Source organism: Halichondria panicea, chromosome 3, assembly GCF_963675165.1.
Source record: "Halichondria panicea chromosome 3, odHalPani1.1, whole genome shotgun sequence".
Taxonomy (NCBI): Eukaryota; Metazoa; Porifera; class Demospongiae; order Suberitida; family Halichondriidae; genus Halichondria; species Halichondria panicea.
This window is the reverse complement of record NC_087379.1, coordinates 2,295,291-2,317,777: the sequence shown is the minus strand read 5'-3', so window position 1 is coordinate 2,317,777 and position 22,487 is coordinate 2,295,291. Positions and strand designations below refer to the sequence as shown.

Genomic DNA, 22,487 nt, shown 5'->3' with positions numbered 1-22,487 from the left:
TTGCATCTGTATAGACGTCATAAAGGAAGCACAGTATAAAAGCAGTACATAATTATATTGTGTATGTGTCTGCGTGTTGTTCTCAACACAAATGCTATAGTTTATGTATATATACCTGGGTGTATACAGAATTAAGGTCTTGATAGGAGATCTACTCATTGTCATGAGATTAGGTTGTTGCATATATAGGTGCCAACCTCCAAAGAAACATTTCTGGGACAAAAAAATCAAGGGGGTTAATTTAGCCCCATTTTGTAAACACTTGGAGATTTATTATTTTTGCGCATGCTCAGTATGACGTATGCTGGAAAGCCCCACCCACAAAACATGTTTGATATAATAGAAGAACCATAGATAGATAATAGAACATTATATACACATGCTATTATAGTACTGAATAGTGATTATTGACAGATAGACATGCAGACAGCCATGCATATATAGTGCAAGAAACTGAATTCTGTTCATGATTTAAGCATAATTTTATATAGCTTCAGCTTAATTAATCCATAAAAATCCCTCACTTTAATTGCTATCTCAGACCAGGAGCACATGTGCTCCTGCATGCTCATGCAGACCTACAGCTATAATTAATAGTGGCCACAATACTATAACGACGCCATGACCCCCCCCGCCCATATATGGTCCATTCATTCTTGTTAATTAATTAATAGGACAAACCATGCATCAAGCAAGTTTTAACATTAATTTATCACAGCGAATTACAAACATGGTACAAAGGCTGGATGATAGTCCAAAAGTCTGTTAAACTACATTAGTGCACATAATGAAAAGATGCGGTTTAGTAGTGACTGCATCACTCCTGGTACATCTCTTCAACGAGGTTGCCGTACTTCTCCAGGACAATCTTTCGCTTGAGCTTCATGGTGGGAGTCAGCTCACCACCGGCAATGCTCAGCTCATTGGGGAAGATACGGAACTTCTGCAGAATAGAAAACGAAAACGAAATATCAGCAAACTAATCTTAAGAATACTGATCTCCTAGCATTAATAAAATTGCACAAAGATGTATGTTTGCCATATTCGCGACTCTCAAGGCTCATAAATCTAATTTGACAAAAATTACTTAGGTACGGAACTTCTGCAGAATAGAAGAATGAAACGGAATATCAGAAAATAAACTTCATACTGATCTCCTAGCGTAAGCACAATATGTATGTTAGCCATATTCCTGACTCTAAAGCTCCCGAATATAATTCGACATTAAGTGTAATTTTTGCACAGTGGACATGCACTTCACATCATAGTTACCTTTGTTGTCATGACTAACACTACAATTACCTGAACTTTGGCTGCCCGTGAGATGCTCTCTTCGTTGGCTTTGCCCATCCCCTCCTCAATGTAGCGTATGATGAGAGGGTCTTCCTTTGCCTCCTCCACTGTAGTGGCATTGGAGCCGAGCTCTTGTGCAATGGACACAGCTAGAGAGTCCAGTCGGTTACTGGGGGTACCATCATCATTCATCTGGGGAGTTCAGAAGGCAAAAAAGCGTTAAAATAAAGTTTATATTTGACTGCTACGAAATAGTACAAACTTGGAACATAAAATTATACAGTACGCACAATTCCATGCAGGAGGTCAGTAATTTGTAATGAATTATGCACTTTCTAGCTCACAAGGGCACAATACTAGTCACATGACCACATAGACCACACCCACCTCAACTCGTAGGGATACCATCATAGTGAGGTACTTTTGAGCGTCCCCCACCACCATACAGTAGCTGACCATCTTCATGTGGTTCAGTATGATCTCCTCTATTGGGACGGGGGCAATGTTCTCACCGCCTCGTGTTATTAGGATCTCTTTGATGCGGCCAGTGATGTATAGGTAGCCTGGAGGAAGTGTGGAGGTCAAAGTTAGGCTGGGGCTATGAATTGCAAATGTACAAGTATTAAGAGCTTATGGGTTAGGGCAACACCAACTATAAGCAGTATTACACAATTAAATAACAGTGAAACTTGTTCCCTTGGGGCAAACCAATAGTGGCTGTAATAAGAATTGTGTCCAGCTTAAAGGTTGAAATACATGCTAGGTAGATTTAGGGATTAACCTGGTTGAAGTAGAGAGTGATCTATTTATAAGGTTTTCCTCCACAGCACACTACTCACCATCAGGGTCGAGTCTCCCGATGTCCCCTGAGTGTAGCCAGCCGTCCTCATCGATGGCTTCCCTCGTCTTTCTCTCCTCCTTCAGATACCCCATGAAGATGTGCCGCCCACGGAAACAGATCTCACCATCTCCAGACGGCCCTGGGTTATCGATACGAATCTCTGCACCTGCCATCACTTTACCAGTGGAGCCAGTCTTGTGGGCACCTGTGGAAATGAATACTCAACACGACTTTTACATAGCGAAAATGATATGTTTAGGCAGTTGCTGTTGTTACACGTGTCCACCTCTAAACATCACATCAAAGAGATTGCTATAGCTACAGTACTACACTTCCTTACAGATTGAAAACAGAAAACAAGACAGTAACTTGTACTAGTATGTTTTGTATGTCTTCATTGCCATTAGCTAGTCTAGTCTAATCTCAGCCACTTACCGTACAGAGAGAGGGTCTGGGGACCGGTGGACTCTGACATGCCGTAGAGCTCGTAGAGGGGGAGGTCAAAGTCCAAGAAAAACTCAAGCACTTTCCGTGAGATTGGAGCGGCTGACGATCCCTGCATGTGTGTGTGTGTGGGAGAGGGGAGAATGTGAACATAAATTTCATTTTGCCTACAGTACATAAAAATAATGCCTTTTATAATGAAAACACCGCAGGTGCTGATGCCTTGGTAGAAGCTACTAGCTAACATGTGTACAATGCAATTGAATACTTTTCACTGCAGGCTATATAAATATTGGGAAACGATCGACCATGATCATTGCTAAAAACGATGCCCAGTCCGTATAAATTAATGGCTACTGAACAGTGCAGCTTTGCAGCTACCAATAGTAGAGCTAACTACACTCCACGAAAAAGTTGTGCTACGTAATATTCTGAAAAGGCTGTAATGACATTCCAAGAGAAAACTAGCAAGAACGAAGCATTATTAAATTTAAATCATGACTAGAAGCCTAGAGGCACTTCATTGATCCCTGAGCAGCCGTAGTAGTCTACACAGACACACAGAATACTGCCGTATACCTCGCTTGCACATGCGCACACAGAGGAATAATAACGATAATCGTATAGCATCAACTCACAGCAATTTTGCATCTTTCAAGACCCATCTTTTCTCTGAGAGATTTGAACACAAACCTGCAGAGACACATAGTTAAAGCTCAGTCAGAATGATCAGCTGACAATGGTAACCCCCTCCTCCCCCTCTCTCTATTGGATAATTGAACTCACGTGTTAGCGAGCCAGAAACCCCACGCCGCTGGCCGACCAGACTGTCTGTTGAAACTGGTTTGACGACCAACTGACTGTGAACCACATAAAAAACAAAAAATTGCAACTTTTGCCACATTAAATTGACTTTTCTAGACACACTGCACCCATCACACCCTGCCTACACCTCACACTCACCCCACCTACACAACCCACTCACCCTGGCCTTCTGCAGGACCACCTCCTTGATGCCGCTGGTGTCTTTGATAACTCTCTCCATGATCTCCTTGAACTTCTCCCACACACGAGGCACACCCACAAACACGGTCGGTCGAACCTCCTGTGCACGACACACAAAGACAATAATGTCATTACACAACCAGCACACACTGTTGAAAGGAGTGTTTCAACCTCATCTCAAATTCTACTGACAGTAAAAGCAGGATACATGTACAGCTAGAGCTAAATTCTGAGGAAAGTTATAGTTAGGAGGTTCCAATCATTTGCCGATTCCATAGTTACTATGAAGAGACTGAATATACTGCACCCTTAGCATTGTATACATGTACATGTAGCAATAAAGTGACAATACTAACTTATTGTACTATGTGTACCCACCTTGAGTGTGACGGCCAGGCTTCCTTTGAGAGCGTCGGGCTGAGCAAAGTGGATGGTGAGACCGGTATGGAGGGCGGCATGGATGTCCATCATCTGGGCAGCCACGTGACTCAGGGGGAGGTAACTGATCATGTGATCCGTCTGAAGAGGGGAGTATAGAAAGGACGATAAGATGTACAACAACTATTAATACAAATGTGTCATACAACTTTATGGCTGCTGTTTACAGTCAGTGCTAATCTTAATTGATCCGTAGATAGTACACTCAAACCTTACTTGCCTTGAAACTAACAATACGATTGCTTCCTCCAAAGATATTAAATGCTTTGAAGGCCTAGTTTAGCTTAATTGTATTTATTAAGTGCACAAATTCCTTAGAAGAAGAAACCCTTCTTTTAGCTACAGTGCTGGTTCAACTAACACACATACTTATTAGCTACAAGGTAACTCCAACCCTAGGAGTCACACTCAGTTACCCATTGACTCACCTCCCCGAGCTGGTAGAGAGTTGCACACACAGCAGCTGTCCATGTGAGGTTGTCATGGGAGATCATAACACCCTTAGGGGGTCCAGTGGTCCCTGAGGTGTAGATGAGGGAGGCACAGTGACCAGGCTTCACCTTCTCTATACGCCACTGGACCTCGTAGTCTGGGATGTCCTGCAGGGTGACAAAGAGTGCACAGTAGCTACAGTAAAATCAATAATACAGTTGTAATAAGCAGGATTTGCCAGCCATGCATGTACATGTACTTGTGTACATACAGTACATACATCTATATTGAGTCATGTACACCTACATGTATACACAGTAATAATTTTAAAAACATATATTATTTATTAGCAGACAGTAGCGCTGCACTGGATGTTGTATAGTTTATGTGTAGAATGAACACTCCGAAAGTGTAGACATCCTCTATAGTACAGTACAGTACATGTACTTGGACAATTAAAATGCAATTAGAGAACTCTTCTGAGCATTACACACTCAGCACAGTACACAAGCAGGTCAATAAAATCACACACTACAGATAGAGTGATATTCACGGCCTGAGCAGCCCCACCCTCACCTTGCCTATCTCCATGAACTCGCTCCATGGGATGACACCTTGGTCCCTCTGAGCAGGGTCCACTGGCTCGGGTGAGTACTGGATGATCACCTTCAGGTGTGGCAGACGATCTCGAACCTAGGCAAGGGGGAGGAGAGGATACTCGTAAAGGTAAACTGTTACAGTGGCAAGAACTCTGCATCTTTTTGTCTCGCTAAAAAATTTCTCCTTAAAACATGACTTCATGACTTGTATGTGTCATATTTTGCACGCGCAATAATTAATTGAGTAGAAGTGTTAGAAGAACTTTTCACACAGGACGTGAGTCACGTGAGCAGAGCTCAGACAACAATGATTCAGAAGTGTTTCACCACAACAGCTGCTTGGTTAGGTAGAGTGTTAAGGGAATTTTAATAGCATTTCAAAGTTGCTACAATGACAAGGACATAAGCCATAGTAACACACTACCTTGTACCTACATGTAGGGGCTAAGTGCTAAGAATAAAGTTATGGTGTACACACAAACGAACGGAGTAGCAACCAGATGTCTTATTGTATGTGTGTGTATATGACATGCAATGTGTGCTGTGAAAAAGGAAAATCAATGCGAGGGCCTAGTCACCGATCTCAACAGTGTACAGAGCTGCATGTATATAAAGATAAGGTACCTCGAGTATCTTTTCCAATTGAGCCTTGTTTTCAGCGAAGATGACGTTGGCTGAGCAGTCGTCTGCAATGAAGTGACAGGACTCAGCATTATTGGTCGTGTACACACCACACGCAATGCCTCCCGCCTGTGTGTATGTAGGGGTGTGGGGGATGTGTGTGTGTGTGTGTGTGTGTGTGTGTGTGTGTGTGTGTGTGTGTGTGTGTGTGTGTGTGTGTGTGTGTGTGTGTGTGTGTGTGTGTGTGTGTGTGTGTGTGTGTGTGTGTGTGTGTGTGTGTGTGTGTGTGTGTGTGTGTGTGTGTGTGTGTGTGTGTGTGTGTGTGTGTGTGTGTGTGTGTGTGTGTGTGTGTGTGTGTGTGTGTGTGTGTGTGTGTGTGTGTGTGTGTGTGTGTGTGTGTGTGTGTGTGTGTGTGTGTGTGTGTGTGTGTGTGTGTGTGTGTGTGTGTGTGTGTGTGTGTGTGTGTGTGTGTGTGTGTGTGTGTGTGTGTGTGTGTGTGTGTGTGTGTGTGTGTGTGTGTGTGTGTGTGTGTGTGTGTGTGTGTGTGTGTGTGTGTGTGTGTGTGTGTGTGTGTGTGTGTGTGTGTGTGTGTGTGTGTGTGTGTGTGTGTGTGTGTGTGTGTGTGTGTGTGTGTGTGTGTGTGTGTGTGTGTGTGTGTGTGTGTGTGTGTGTGTGTGTGTGTGTGTGTGTGTGTGTGTGTGTGTGTGTGTGTGTGTGTGTGTGTGTGTGTGTGTGTGTGTGTGTGTGTGTGTGTGTGTGTGTGTGTGTGTGTGTGTGTGTGTGTGTGGTTGTGGGGAGGTGGTTTTGAGAAAACAAGCCATAAATCACAGTATAAGGGGAAAGCACGTACCCTATCTACAATCAATGTGATGGTCAACAGGTAATCAAGCACTATCTCCAAGCAATATACATGTACAAACCACCAATAATAAGCACGAAGCTTGTATTAAGCTGTCACTCACATTTATGAAGTTAAGCACAACGTACCTACGTAGGCCTAGTAGCATAGGTGTTGTGCAAAATGAGTATTATTGCACGTACTGTATACTGTAGGAGGTACATGTTAGCAGCCTAGAGGTACTCGATGGTGTGTTGATGTTCAGGTAGGATTTAGCAGCGCTCCAGATCATTATTGGATCATTGCACTATCTAATCGACAGTCACACTACGAAGTGTTCATTTGATATGGAGTTAAAGGTATGCAAAATCAATTGAGCTAGTACAAGAGTGATCTTTCAAGCACTCCCCCCCCCCCCCCCCCCCCCCTCCTCGTACACACACAGCTCACCATGATAGCGGACATGTATCCAATAAACCACTCTGGAGCATTAAACCCCAGTACACACACTCCGTGATGTGGCTCCAGCCCTAGCCTTATCAGTGACTTGGCTGCCTTGGCAACGTCCGTGTAGTACTCCCTATAGGTCCACTGTATCCATTCATGGTCTCTCTTCACCCTGAGGGCCACTTTGGTGTTGTACTTCCGAGCGACCCTCTTGAACACTTCAGGCACAGTGGTGGGAGGTACAGAAGCAGGGCCAGACAGAGTGGTCTGGAGGGAGGGTCAAATGCGTAGTCACGGTAATAATCACTGCACTGTTGCAGAGATACAATATTTATTGTTATAAAAGAATGATAATTGAGCTAGACCAAGCAATGCAGTTAGCTGGTCATGCACGCAACCAGCAGAGTGTATATACGGTACCTTTATGTTGACCTCTGCTTCAGGCTCAGTGGTCCAGTGCTTGGTAGTAGGCATACTGATTATAGCTAGCTAGCTGCTGCTGGCTACACAAACAAACTGTAAATCTACTTGCAAAAACACGTGAATAATCAATCATTCCTGGAGAGATTTGCAACACTGATTACAGCAATCAGCCCCGCCCACCTGTCATGTGCCTAGCGCCTATAGCTAGCTAGCTGTGTGTGTGACGTTATCGAGATCTCTTCTCTACCCCAAGGAACAGAAGAAGGAACTGAACTCTCTATTACCTGTGTGCTGAGGTTTGAAAGATGTTTGAAAAGAGTCTGGGTGACCTAGTGAGGGGCATTCGAGCCCACAAAGGCTCTGAGGTGAGCTCTAGGAGTGTGTGCAAGTCAATGTTGATATAGGGTCACCTCCTTTTGGTAGGTTAGAGCAGTGGTTTAAGAAGCATACATTGTGGTTCTGCCTTGTGCATGCAGAGCTGCAGAGCACGAATATATACCACGGCGCCGTTGCATTCGTGCATTAAAGCATTGTAATTGGAAACGTATACATGTAGTTCTCAATCAACTGAAATCATGTATCATCATCACAAACTAACATACGCACGCACACACACACACACACACACACACACAGCACCACTTCATTGCTCAGGCCATGACTGACATCAAGAAGGAGCTAAAGCTGGGAGACATGTCTGTCAAAGCCAACGCCATCTCAAAGCTCACCTATGTAAGTTTAGTTGTTAGTTCTACATCTGGTCTGAATCTTACTTTTGTACGTAAGTGTATGACCAACATGTAATTATATTTCCTCATAGTTGTCTGTTACTACATGTAAAGGATTTCATTGTACATATCTCATGTACAGTAACTTTCCCAGTAAATATAATTTGATTTTCCAGTACAGTAATTAATTTATATTTCCAGTTTCAGTTTGTCTGTACACACATGTTCAATGCTGCTTTGAGGTGTGGCTTGAGAACACTGTGTTGCTAGGCTGATGTTATTATTCATTGCAGTGCACATAGCCTTCCCATAAGGAGTTGAATGGTGTCACATGATGTACTTGTAGAGTGTGTTGGAGAGAATGTGAACAATTGCCTGGGCTATTGTTTTTGTATGTGTGTACCATTAACTCCCTTGTCACCTTCTCGTTGTCTCAGTGTGTAAGTCATTTTTTAACCCCTACAGCTCCAGATGATGGGCTACGATATCAGTTGGGCAGCGTTCAACATGATTGAAGTCATGAGCTCCACAAAGTTCACTTACAAAGTTTGTGCCCAAATACACATGCATTATTAATACAGTGTACATGTACATGTTCGTACAGTATGAGCAATTTCTATGGACTTGATTCCCACTTCGAATTTCAACGTGCTCGATTTTGTTGGAAATTGTTCGTCGGTTAGTTAAGCCCCTCCTCCGCACGCACACACACACTCACAGAGGATAGGTTACCTTGGTGCCACCCAGTGCTTCCATAAGGATCTTGATGTGGTCATGCTCACCACTAACATGATTCGTAAGGACATCTCCGCCTCTAACCAGTACGATGCTGGATTGGCACTCACTGGGCTGGCATGCTTCATCACGCCTGACTTGGCTCGGGACCTGGCTAACGATGTGCTTGCTCTCATGTCCTCCAGTCGACCTTTCCTCAAGAAGAAGGCCATCTATGTTATGTACAAGGTGAGTGGGTGGAGATCAAGTTGACTAGAAAATGCCTCTATCCTCTCTCTAAAGTAGTGTTTACACATCCTATTATTGAAACAGTCTTGTAGTGCCTCAGACTGACTGAATCACTATCTGGTTTCTTGGGAATGTCTTCCACAATTTGGGTAACAATTAATATTCAAGCACTTTTATGAGCAATCCATGTACAATAGCTTATACCATTAACGACCCTAGCTGAGCTACGTTGCTGCTTGTTACATACTTGATGAAGTTGTTCATTATTTACCTCCCTCCCTCTTCCCTGTCTCAGGTGTTCCTGGCTTTTCCTGATGCCCTCCGTCCTGCCTTCCCACGACTCAAGGACAAACTGGACGACCCTGATGTTGGTGAGTAGTTCAAGGGGCACTCCCTACCCACTGTGTTAGCATAGTGCGAACTTTACAGTGTGTTGTTTCCGCAGTAATGAAGTGAATGTACTTAAATTGTGTTTCCTTAGTGAAGAATCCTCTGTTTTACATACACGTACTGTACAATTACAGGCGTCCAATCGGCTGCTGTGAGTGTGATCTGTGAGCTGGCCCGTAAGAACCCTCACAACTACCTCTCTCTGGCCCCCACCTTCTTCAAGCTCATGACCAGCTCCACCAACAACTGGATGCTCATCAAGATCATCAAGCTGGTGGGTGTACATTGACTCAATGTGAACACACCAACACCAAGAGCTTGTACAGAACACTTTGAAACTGAATGCTCTATATTTATGTTAAGGGCCCTCAAAGTTGGTTCATTTTTAGAATATATACAAATAGACTTGGTATAATTATTGAGTAGTATATTCATGCACTCCTGGTAGAAACAAGGTGAATATAGAATTTAACTACACCATAATAATTGTGTACAACTCTGTGTGTCACTGACTCCATCCTTCCCCCCCTCGTCAGTTTGGAGCCCTGATGCCTCTAGAGCCTCGGCTTGGGAAGAAGTTAGTGGAACCGCTCACCAACCTCATCCATAGCACTACAGCCATGTCTCTGCTCTATGAGTGCATCTCCACTGTTATCACTGGCCTGCCCAACCACACCGCCTCTATACAGGTCAATAGTGCAGGGGTTTAGTTAGCCTCCTTCACAAGTCCTCCAGTGCGGCCTGGGATTGAGGCTAGGGTTTAGTATTATTATCCGAGCCGAGTGTGTGTTTTACTGTAGTGAGTGTGTGGGCGTCATTAATTTTACTGCGCTTCAATTCTGTGCATGTACATGTATGTGTTTACCAACGGCAAATTATTAGGCTAATAAGACGCTTTTTATTAACTTTCCAGTTATAAATTACCGTATATCTTCTAATTTATCGGACACTTTTAATTACCCCGGACACTCTTTTGGGCAATTTTCGTTGTTCTAATACAACGGACACTCCAGTACTTTAATATTACATTTGTTCTAAATATCCGGACAATACCTTGAAAAGTTGAGTTACCATTCATAGACGGCAAGTAAGACTTGGAGTGCTGCAGTTAGATAGCTTTGAGTAGCTAGTTTTAGATAGTTAGTGCAACTATTCAGTCGTACCTTGTTCTATTAAACTTAGCTAGCTCGCATGCAGCTGCTTGCTTGTTCTAATTATTCCGGACACTTCGCATGCTCTATAAAAATCTGTTCCAATTATACCCGGACAATTTCCAAAATAATTATTTTTTGCTGTCCGATAAATTAGAAGATATACGGTACTTACGTATTCAATAAATCAGCATTTTCTTTTGAACAACATGTGTATACTGGTGTATAGTTCGATATAGATTGTAGATTGTAATCCTAGCTGTAACGTGTGCATGTTTAACACTGTGCTCCTCACTGTGCAGCTGTGTGTGTCCAAGCTGCGACTGTTCATTGAGGATAGTGATCAGAACCTCAAGTATCTGGGCCTCCTGGCCATGGCCAAGATACTCAAGGCACAGCCAAAGATAGTCCAACAGCACAAGTAAGTCGATTCATACTGACTGTGTGAAACACTGGTACAGTAGCTAGGACTGTACACGTTATGTTACAACGTCTCAGTTATAGTTATGGTTACACTATATCCAGGCCACCCTCCGTAAAAAAAAAACAGCAACACCTACATTGTATTTTTATGACACCCACTGCTTGTCTGCCCAAGAGGGACCTTTGTAAACAATTTTCGCACTGTGTCTAAGAGTAATTTTGACAAAATTCCACAGTACATAAAGAGGAGAGGATTTGTGCTACCTACAGTAAATCATGTACTTTTTACTTTTGAGCACGACCAATTGTTAGTTGTGTAATGCATGATCCTTACCCACCACAGGGACCTGATCCTTGAGTGTCTGGAGGATCGCGATGACTCTATTAGACTGAGAGCTCTGGACCTCATCTCTGGAATGGTGTCCAAGAAGAACCTTGTGGAGATTGTCAAGAAGCTCATCAATCACATGGACACCTCTGAGAGTGCCAGTGAGTGGTTGTGTATGCATGCCATGGTATACCTGGTAAAATGATCAGTGGTTGCATGCATGGGCTGGCTATGAGATATCTATTCAGTATGACCTATAATTCCAGGTTTGATGACAATAATTTGTTGCTGGCCTTTTATTCCTACCGACCCTGTCCACCCTTATCTCTGGGTTTTGAAATCATACGTTTACTGATAAATTAGATCATGCACCTGACCACAATAGCTTATTGTAGATGTTTGTTTTTACTCACTTGCGCAGATTATCGTGATGAGGTGCTGTCAAAGATTATCATGATCTGTTCACACAACAACTACCAGTACATCACCAACTTTGAGTGGTAAGCTATAAAGCCATCACATGCTCATAGTCGAATGACCCCCCCATAATCATTATCACATGACTATCATATAATATCACATGACCACACAGGTACATCACTGTGCTTGTGGAGATGACAAAATTCGAGGGCACCCGTCATGGCAAACAGATTGCGGCTCAGATGCTGGACGTGACTATTCGTGTCAAAGATGTCCGCTCCTTTGCTGTCCGTCAAATGGCTACCATTCTAGAGAATACCCACCTCTTTGTAGGCAGCACACAGAGTGAGGGGATCTGTGAGGTCTTGTACGCAGCTGCCTGGATAGTGGGAGAATTCTCGGAGCATTTGAGTGACCCTAGAGCCAGTCTCGATGCTCTACTCAACCCCAAGGTGACGGCATTGCCTGCTCACATCCAAGCCGTGTTTGTGCAGAACCTGGTCAAGCTGTACTCCAGTATCCTGGTCACTGCTGAGGCCGAGGTGAGTCCCTCATCATGAACCTCTTTAGTCGGGTTGCGCAAATCTTTTACATCATGTATTCATGTATTTACAGTAGTACTCTTTAATGTGCGAATTAATGTACTGTTACAGTACATGTTACACTGTACATGTATGCCGCAAAAAGAATTACATTGTACAATTAAAATTCTTTCTCTAGCGTCTGAGTCACTACCTTAAGAAGTGAATAATAATAAAGTGGGTGCTTTTTCTGCATTACAAACTCTTGCTTTGCTAATACCTTGTATTCCTTTCTCCCCTCAGGGTACCTCCGAGGCTCTAGAGGAGGTGGGTGCCATGCTGGTGGAGAGACTACCTATCTTCATCCAGTCTGGTGACCTGGAGGTCCAGGAGAGAGCATGCTGCATCCTGCAACTCATGAAGTACATTGTCAAGCTGCAGGGCAAGGGAGCAGCCGTGGCCGATGAGTTGGTCAGCCTGTTTGCAGGGGACCTCAAGCCAGTCGCCTCAAACGCTCAGAAGAAAGTGCCAATACCCGAGGGGTGAGTAATGTGTATTCTAACCAGCACACGTATTTATTAGTGTTAGTCCTCTAGAGGATACATGTACATGTACTGTTCATATTCAGGGATTGGCTTTGCTGATAATACATCAGGGTGTCATACAGGATTTTGAAGTAGATAAGAAAAGTAACTAGAAAAGAAGGTCAACTGTTATTTCAATACCCTGTTAGTATGTAAAATTGCCAGCTATGGACCCCATCTAATACCTGAATGCAAATTTTAGGGGGGGGGGATATCCCCCTTTCCCCCTGTACATGTACATATGTCATTTTGATAGTTATAATGTTTAGCACTTACAGTACATGAAGTATGTTGAGTTGTATCTCTCCCCCCCCCCCCCTCCCACCTCTGTGCAGCCTGGACCTGGACAAGTGGATCTATGAGCCTCCCCCTGAGAGTGATAATGAGTTCAAGGATGAACTGGGCTTCTTGTTGGAGCCGTCCAGCACACGGGGGACAATGGGTGGAGACAAGAGTCCCATGAGCAAGGGCAAGAGACGGAAGAGGAATAAGGAGGAGAAAGAGGAAGAGCTGGAGATGGAGAAGGTGTGTTGAATATGTGGGTATTATTCAACAGTCTTATTTTTCCACTGATGATGACTACACACATGTAGCTGAGACGTTTGGCATTGGAGGTGTAAAACAAGGCAGAGATAATGAATACTGTTAGCCATTAAGGCCTGTACATGTACACACAGTACAACTAATCTATCAGTATTGAAAACTACCTGCACCTACATGTACGTACATGTAACCCTTCAATTCCCTAACTCCACCCCCCCCCAGCGTCGAGAGCAGCGTCTGCAAGACCAGATGAGCAACCCTCACTATCTGAAGCCCTCGTCCAAGTCCTCCACTCCTGCCAGAGCCGACGAGTCTTCTGGACTGGCCAGTAGAATGGACGTCAGCAACATCCCCGTCAGCAAACTGGAGCTGGGAGTAGCCTTGGTCATTGGTGAGTATGTATGCAATACTATACTGGTACTGAATAAGAAGTCTCAAATCTCCATACAAGCTTTCCGATATAGATCTGTATGTTAAAAGAAGTTATTCCTCAAGTATCCTACAAAAATAATCCCTTTGCTGTACCAGGAGTGCATGGCTGTACTCAGTACTTACTTACTGTGTTATACTACATTTTGGTCCATCATTTTGTTGCTAATTGGCTCTGTGATAATTACGTGCGTTCTGCTAATTGCAGATGACCCTTCACTGAAGACTCCTATCTCAAAGAAGGACAGAAGAAAGAAAAAGAAGAGACGTGGCAAGAAAGGTCAACAAGAGGATAGCTCAGATGAAGAGGTGATTGCCCCCCGGCCGACAGTAGACACTGCGGTGGAAGAACTCCCAGAGGGGGTGGATCTTTCTGATGAGGACAGAAAGAAGAAGAAGAAGAAAGGAGCGGTGGCGGCAGTCGTAAAAGACGAGCGGTTCAATGCCTTGGATCAGAACCTTGATGCGTGAGTGAGCTGTTTGTTGTACCTCTTTATTCAGGCTTTTTATGGTGGCCAGGTGTCAGGGTTAATTTAGGGGAGGGTCACACATCACCCCCTGGGAATTGACAAATTGCGTTGTAATGAAAAACACTCAATGTATACATAGCATTTGCATATAGCTATTCTACAAGCTGATTGACCTTCGTCTACTCTTTCTGTTCCATACGTAAATATTTCTTAAAGCTGTCATTTTGTGTGTTCGATCAGCAGGCGATTAAAAGCAATGTTCCATTAGGTGAGAGAGGCCGTCGTTCAAGCTGCTTCAAATAGTGCCTAAGAATGTATAGATATTTGTGTACAATGGCACACAGATAGCCGGCTCCCCCTCCCCTCTCACAGCTCACTCATTTCTCAAGCTGTAATATTGCCCTCTCATTGCAAAATGAAGGCCTGAGTGACTGTGTGCTACTATTTATCGTACATGCAAATGTACAATGAATTATAGTCAATGCTGAATGTACTTGTTCTCCACCCACTCCACAGTCCACTGAGAGATGATGAAATGCTTCCTGTGCGCTCCCATAGAGTAGTGGCACCAATGGACACAACAGAGGAGGGCAAACTGGAGGAGGTGGGTGCTGAATTGAATTGCTTGTTACATTTTTGTAGGGTGCTTACATATAAATACGTACATGTACATAAAATCACTAAATTCAATCTCCATTATCATTTTTTATAGCCTTCAAAGAAGGAGAAGAAGAGAAGAAAGAAGAAGGTGAATGATAATTCCATAGATTCAATGTAATATCTTACTTCCTGTGAATTTTAAGTCTCACACCTGCTAGTATACATATTGCTCAGAGAGGACAATCTCATTATACAGGAAATGGCTGAAGATGAGATTGAGGGTGATGAAGGCAGGAAAAGAGGAAAGAAGAAGAAGGGCGGCAAGAAGGCCTCTCTGATAGACGTGGGAGAGGTAGAGGAGGAGCCACCAGCTGTGGACACCACTGTGGACCAACCAGAGCCAGTGGGAGAGAGCAAGGAGGAAGGTTAGTGTGTGTGCATGGCAATACTAAGACTGTAGGAAGAGTGATATTCGAGAGAAGGACTGTGTTGGTGTATGTGGGGCTGCTTGTGTGTATGACCTGTACGGAGTGACCCTATAGTATGTAAGTCTTAGTCACTCTATAATCACACTCATGACTGTGTTTTGTCAAGTTATGGTGCATGGGTTTTCATTACCAATTCCAAGTATGTAGAACAACTGAATTCTTCGCGAATGATTCTACATGACTTTAGATCATGTTTGCCATAAATACTGCAATTTGATTGGCTAAAGGAAGTGTTCTATCCAACTTAGAAAAGAAAAACTATGAGATTTTAAGTTTTAACTGCATGCACAATATTGTGTCAAATGGGTGTACCAATGTCATGTGGTGCATGTACTCATCACTCCTCTCTATCCCACCCTCACAGGAGAGTTGAACGACCTAGACTTCTGGCTCTCAGGTCCTGATAAGTCCTCTGATGCCAAATCAGACACACCCAAACAGCCACCACCACCCCCAGCTGCTGCTGAGGACACGACAGAGGAGGCAGGAAAGAAAAGAAGGAAGAAAGGAGAGAAGGTAATAGTATATACATGTACATTGTCTCTAATAACCAACCTTATATGTACACCTGTACCTGTACCTATGTCTCAGACTCTGGGGTGCTAGTTTTATGCACTAATTTATTTGACTTGTCAATGAGTCTATTTTACAGGTTATACACAGGGCTGCATCCAGGATTTGGGGTCAGGGGGGAAAACCCCCCGCAGCGTATACTTCAGTGCACGTCAAACTATAGGAGGGTCTAGGGGCATGCTCCCCCGGAAAAATTGGATATTTGAGGGCCTTAGATTGATTCTGGTGCAATTTTAGCTCAAATTATAGCAGTACAAATGCCTATTAAGCCTGATCCTAGGGGGGACAAATTACCCCCCTCGGCCCCCCTGAAGGTACATGTATATGCACTGTACAATGTAGCTGAACCCTTGTGTCCACGTTGGTGCAAAATAGTGACAAAGTTAATTCTTTTTTGGTGCCACTACAGAAGACCAAAAAGGATAGTAAAGGAAAGAAGAGGAGGAACAAAGAAGGAGAGGAAGAGCAACCTGTCACTGCTGCCGTGGCAACCGGCTCAGAGCTCATGGGACTAGATATAGAGGCTCCTAAAGAGGTAGAGAGATCACTCATTCTACAAATTATTCTGATTCATTGTTGTGTAATACGTGTCTACATGTGTGTTTTTAGTGCTTTTATTGCTCAATAAACCTCCATTTCCTATTCAGCCTGTCTCCTCATTCAAGCTCCTTACTGAAGACCAGAACATAAAAATGGTGGGTTATTACCAGCATAGTATGACACACTGTTCACCCCTCCCACTCTTACAGACATACGAGACTAGGCCCAACATGCTCTACAATGGTCAGGTGACCGTGGCTGTAATCTTCCAGTGAGTTGTTACACAACGATTGAACACCATACTTTTCCTATGTACATTCCGCTATAACCCCCCCCTATCCTGCAGCAACCTAACAGACCACCAGCTGGTCTCCTTGGACTTCAACGTGTTGGACTCTCTCAACACCAAACTAGAGAGACCAGTGAGTGACACATGCAGCCTGCATGTATGATGCTATGCGTGTATCTTAGACAGGTGTCAAAGCTTTACGTGGCCTTTGGTCATGATGTACACATGTACATGTGATGGGGATCGGAATTGTTAAACCGTCCTTTACACCTACTGATAAATGGAGTCCGTTGTCCTAACAAAAATATGTTTAATATGAATCTCTTTGAAGTATTGTTTGTTTGTCTTCTCCCCTTTTCAGATGGGTACTGGCAGCCATGACAGTGTGAAGCTACCCTTCCAGCTACCTCCCGGGGCAGCCAACGAGTGTCAGTTCACCTTCTATGTGCAGAGCTTCCTCATGCCTCAGAAACTCAGGGGAACCACCACCTACATGGTCAAGGTATGAGCGGTAGTCAGTACACATGGTTCAAAGTATGAAACTGTATTGTATGCATTTGTACTGGATACGGTAGGTATACGTAGCTACTATTTCGTAACTCAATTGTGGGTACCTGTACATGCATATGCATATTGCCTTTCTTTTAGACTTCATACAGTATTGAGTAAGAAGCTTGAACTTGCACGTTGGTACATGTAGCTACACTGTACATGCGTCCTTTTCGAGGTACGTATTTACAGCTGAAGTGATCCTGTATCAGGAACAATGAAATTTCGTGTTACTTCTCCTTAGTCAGCCTTGCTACTTAGTAAGCTTCCGTGCTTCATACATACTACTATTTATTGATTGAAGTAAACAGTCGAGAGTTAGCACTTCAGTGCTCTAGTTGGCTTTATTTACAATCCCATTGAAATTGCGGCATTTAACAAGTAAATCGCATAAGGTTTTTGCAGCTTTAAAATTGACCAAAACACATATTTTATGCTCTCATTTATTTTTAGCTCTAAGTAGTGTATTCCAACTTCCTAAGATCATAGGCATTGTTATATAGTATACTGAGTGTGTGGTACATGTACCAGAGGAGGTACGACAACATCACGTGCGTAGATAATGGAATGTCAATCAATAGCAGCAAAAAGTTGTGTGGGTGTGGTTTAAAGATACGGCCCCTCCCATCATCAGCATGCATCTTTGCTGCATGTTAATTGACATTCCATTGTCCACGCATGCACGTGATGTTGTCGTACCTCCTCTGGTGTGGTGTACAGTGTTTCGATCACACTATCAGTGTACATATTGTATCACCCCCTCCCCCCTGTAGTCTGAGACTGGTACGACTGGAGAGAAGCTGGACTTCAAGATCATGCTCCCCTGCTCAGCATTCATCTGCCCAGTGCCTTGTTCCCAGTGAGTCCTCACACTCAGTAAACAGTGAAACCTGTCTGTAGGGTAGAGCCCTTGGGCATACCAGTAGCGGCTATATATAAATAGGTGGCCTGCTAACACCGGTCCAAACACGGAGGCTTGGGACCCATAAACCTGGCAGTATAATTATTATAAAGGGTGACACTTGTAGGGCTAGGTTTCACTACAGGTGTGTACTACAATTGCTACCGGATGTGTTGTACAGCACAGTAGCATTGCTGGTGATTCTAGCATGAATATCATTATCATTACTTTGAAATCTCTCAGGCAACAGTTGGCCAACTGGTTGGGAGGGGGCAGTCTCTGTGACACCCAGGCCATTAAGGTGAGCACACACACACACACACACTTTGCTTTGCGTTCTTATTAGCGTAAGTTGGTACAATGTACCTAACGAGGTCATAGAGACAGGTTGGAGACAGTTGACTGTGTTGTGCATTTTGAGGTTTACCACTAGATATTTCAGATGCTTTGGTTAAAATGTTAGCAATTGAGGTCTAGAAGAAGTTTTGTGGAGATTCTTAATTAGCACTGCACGGTAAAAGGGGTTTCATTTTGTAGACACAATCACATACCCCCTCACCACACATATACACACACTTGACACAGGTCAAGTTCTCCCAGACTCCTGACTTCAGCAGTGCCCTGACGGCCATTGCAGGGACCCTCCATCTTATGGTAGTGGAGAAGATTGATGAGAGTGCCTCTTTGTACGGCTCCTCTATTGCCAACCACCACATCTGCATACTGCTCAAGGCTCAGGTAAGTACACACTGACACTTGGTAGCTGGTACACGTGACATGCATGTGATTAAGTACAGTGACATGTGGTATATATATAGCGCTGACTGGACTCTTGCACACTGTTAAAGTCATTTGTGTTGAGTTCGACCTTCATAAAGTTGTCATAAATAAAGTTGTCATAACTTTGTCATACTTCACTGAAGTGTAAAGTTTTATATACCATTGGTTTCCTTGTTAAATAGCGCTTCTATTTAAATGCTGTAGAGCTGATTAGCTCCAACCAGCTAAAAGTTAGCATCTCCCATATAGAAGCACCTGGCTTACTCGTCCACCACATAAAGCATAAATAAACATTATTGACCACATAACTTCCTGGGCCGAACTCAACCCAAATAGACATTTGTGTCATACATGTACATGTACACGTAGCAACCTAGTTGTAGTAAAGTAATAGTTCACTTTTATGTTATATGAACATAAGCTTCATAATTATAGTATGTATACTAAAGCATACTCTAGTATACAATTTAGGCACAATTTGTGCAGAGAAAAGTGTACAAAATCTTAACTATTTACCCTCCCTTCCCCCCCCCACACACACACACAGGGAGAGACTGGTATAAGTATCAACGCCAAGGGCAGCGACCCCCAACTGGTGTCCAACCTCCTGGATGAGATCAAGGCCATTGTCTAGAACTCAACTGACTAACTCTGTAGTACATACATGTAGTTTTGTTTTCTTTTGTGGATTAGATTTTGAGACAATGTCTCATAAAGATTTGTTACAAGTGTACTTGACAACCAAGTGGCCATGGGTATATTAAACCAAGTGCTTTAGTAAATTAATCATGTACAAAAAGTATGTCTATATAAATGTTGACTGGTGAAAAAAGTACATTTACTGCGACTCTATAGATCTACTTCACAGAAAAAAATTTACTGTGTGCCTTGAGCTCGTAGCCATATGTCTTGTCCTGAAATTCTCCTGAGCTCAGGCTGGATGGCTTCTGATCTCCTATTGCTGGGTCGACGTGCTGCCATTCTTAATACACTCGGATTTCTCATTAGTATGTTGCTTTCTTGAAGCTCTTGTAGGTCCTTCTTGAGGCGTGCATTTTCAGTTTCAAGTTCTTGCAGCTTGTGATTGTGTGTATGTTCTTTTTTGACGTCTCTCGATCTCTCTGCAGCTTCTGATAGTTGTCTTCTTAGCTCATCCACCTCCCGTTTAGTATGACTAAGTTTAGCCTCCATTGCCTCTAGCTGCAACTGTGTCTTTTCGCGTTCTTGCTCAAGTTGCTTTTCCTGCAACTGTGTCTTTTCGCGTTCTTGCTCAAGTTGCTTTTCAAGCAATTGTGTTTTGCTCTTAAGATCAGTCTCAACTTCTTGTAAAAGGATCTGGTGCTCTTGTCGCTCTTGTACTATAGCAGATTCACTCAGCTCTTTCATAAGCCTCACTTTCTCGACCGCAAAAGTTGCTCGTTCGTTGTCAAGCTGCTTTTGTAGCTGTTTAATTTGCTGTGTTGGAGAACTGTTCAGGGAAGCACCTTTCTTCAGACGCTGTGGAGTGTCTGTGTGTGTGTGTGTGTGTGCATGTGTGCATTTGCATGTGTGTATACGTGCATGTGTGTACATAATTATATGTACAGACATGTCGTCAGGAATAGTAAACTATATTAGAATAACGGTTTACAAATTAATACTCTACTGTGAATGGTATTTATAGCTCTTATACCCTAAGTCTTATACTCATGTGAAAACCATTGTGATATCAGTTTGATAGATAATTCAAAAACCTTTTGTTGTTGTGTAAACTGTATAGTGTACCGTATAGCGGGTAATTTTTGTGGGGTAAAAAATTTGTTCAACTCGAAAACGGTGGTATTCGTGAGTAAAAATGTTGTTTAGTCTCGTGGCTGCACTACGTTCCGGTAAGCCACGCCTACGTTAAAATTTCGTAGAGGTCAGCTTGCCCAGGAAAATAACGAATATTTTACCCCACAAAAATTACCCGCTATATGGTATTATACAAAGCACGACTTATAGCCATGCAGCCATGAGGCAAAACTGCACTAAAGTTTCGTAATTATGATACTAAAACGCATAATTATAAGCAGTACATTCATTTGTTAAATTAAAAGATAAACTAGAGCACTAAAGTGCAAACCCTCGGCTGGTGATGACATGAGTGCAGTGCATGTATACATGTAGTGATGTATGACTGACTGAGCTGTCTAGCATGCACGTATACAGCAACTCAAGAGCAATAACTGAGTTTTAGTGGCTACATAGATTGTATTATGACCTGTCAGTGTGGATCACAGCAAAAAAGCCTGATGAATTAACTTACTGCTAGCAGCTATATACTAGACTATACATCTACCTGTGCTTGGTGCATGAAACTGAGTCCAAACATCAGCTTTCACTTTGACGCAGCTTCCGTACACATCCACCACTCCCCACATTGGCGTCTTCTGTGGGTATCCATTCTCCAGTGAAAATGTGTTGAACAACCTGTCATTATAGTACAGCTCCAGCTTGTTTCCTTGGACTAGCCTGATACCAACAGAGTCACCACTCTTTAGAGATTCGGTAGATTTTGACAAGTTTTTTCTTGCACCCAGTGGCCTGCCTCCATAAAATATTTTATTATTGAAAACTCCAATGAGCTGTGACTGTCCAGGTGCATCCAAGGTAGTGGCCATCCATGCCTTAGTGAGGCTCGAGGTTTTCGGATTTTCAGTGGTAAGGAAGACACCCTGAAAAATAGCGTTATAAAATTATTATTATTAGAGACTCAACAAAATTAATGGATCACATAATTTTAATGCAACACATGCAGCCGACAGCAACATTTCAGAGAGTTACTGAGCAACGTTAATTGTTCCTGCAAAATTATATCTATCAGGCGCGTTCTATATATACCGTAAATACGAAGGCACTATAAAGTTTTGCAGATTGCTCAAACTACAGATTTTCTTTTCGAGGATAGAAGTCGATGGGATAGAGGTCACACCCCTACAATAGAGGTCTTTTGAGGAAGTAAGCCAATTTTCAAGGTTGAGGTCAATCCTCGAAATAAGTTATATATACGTACGTACATGCACGGTAGCTCGATGATCTATAGACACTGATATTAAATAAATTAACTTCCATTCTAGTGAAATCTTACCGGCCCTCCTTTGAAAAGTTCATTATGTTCTAGCACTGCAACTCTCAGCATGCCACCCTCTGGTACCGGATTAGTGAACACTACACCATGACCATCCACCTTCTGTCCAGCATCTTCAGTTGCTCTTGTTGCAACTGAGCAACTTGTTGATAGGGTTATTTGGAGTCCATGGTTTGCATGCAAAGTAGCTCTTTGCTTGTTCCACTGTAATGCAGCTTTGTTAGCCATTATACGCTTTACTAGGGGTATCCTATACCAGCTAGAGGTATATACGCAATGGAACGCCCCCTGGGGATTTCCCTGGACCTTCCCCTAATATTAATTACT

At 43.1% G+C, this 22,487-nt stretch overlaps 3 protein-coding genes across 4 annotated transcripts; 1 reads left to right on the top strand and 2 right to left on the bottom strand.

Annotated features, from left to right (window-relative positions):
• Positions 1-681: 681 nt before the first annotated feature.
• On the bottom strand, positions 682-7,539 carry LOC135334395 (long-chain-fatty-acid--CoA ligase ACSBG2-like). 2 transcript variants are annotated; one of them, XM_064529551.1, is made up of 14 exons: positions 7,379-7,539; positions 6,962-7,225; positions 5,677-5,802; positions 5,030-5,146; positions 4,450-4,620; positions 3,962-4,102; positions 3,564-3,683; positions 3,365-3,438; positions 3,217-3,271; positions 2,570-2,690; positions 2,133-2,339; positions 1,681-1,856; positions 1,303-1,485; positions 682-943 (listed from the first exon to the last, which is right to left on the bottom strand). In XM_064529551.1, exons 1-14 carry the CDS (start codon positions 7,430-7,432, stop codon positions 818-820), a joined length of 1,935 nt encoding a protein of 644 aa, XP_064385621.1. In that variant the 5' UTR covers positions 7,433-7,539; the 3' UTR covers positions 682-817. The 2 variants fall into 2 exon arrangements, with proteins under 2 accessions (XP_064385621.1, XP_064385622.1); XM_064529552.1 differs by lacking the exon at positions 682-943 and adding an exon at positions 1,032-1,102.
• A 29-nt stretch (positions 7,540-7,568) lies between these two features.
• On the top strand, positions 7,569-19,782 carry LOC135334381 (AP-3 complex subunit delta-1-like). Its single transcript, XM_064529534.1, has 28 exons — positions 7,569-7,746; positions 8,018-8,113; positions 8,575-8,655; positions 8,830-9,072; positions 9,368-9,443; positions 9,597-9,736; positions 9,999-10,151; positions 10,916-11,034; positions 11,380-11,525; positions 11,786-11,864; positions 11,957-12,326; positions 12,609-12,847; positions 13,225-13,414; positions 13,655-13,823; positions 14,070-14,328; positions 14,848-14,935; positions 15,044-15,079; positions 15,188-15,356; positions 15,784-15,935; positions 16,402-16,527; positions 16,640-16,687; positions 16,742-16,803; positions 16,879-16,954; positions 17,183-17,323; positions 18,144-18,229; positions 18,515-18,572; positions 18,857-19,009; positions 19,599-19,782. The coding sequence occupies exons 1-28, from the start codon at positions 7,687-7,689 to the stop codon at positions 19,683-19,685; spliced, it is 3,702 nt and encodes a 1,233-aa protein (XP_064385604.1). The 5' UTR covers positions 7,569-7,686; the 3' UTR covers positions 19,686-19,782.
• A 19-nt stretch (positions 19,783-19,801) lies between these two features.
• Positions 19,802-22,424, bottom strand: LOC135334402 (uncharacterized). The gene is made up of 3 exons (XM_064529560.1): positions 22,161-22,424; positions 21,372-21,747; positions 19,802-20,559 (listed from the first exon to the last, which is right to left on the bottom strand). The coding sequence occupies exons 1-3, from the start codon at positions 22,386-22,388 to the stop codon at positions 19,928-19,930; spliced, it is 1,236 nt and encodes a 411-aa protein (XP_064385630.1). The 5' UTR covers positions 22,389-22,424; the 3' UTR covers positions 19,802-19,927.
• Positions 22,425-22,487: the final 63 nt, after the last annotated feature.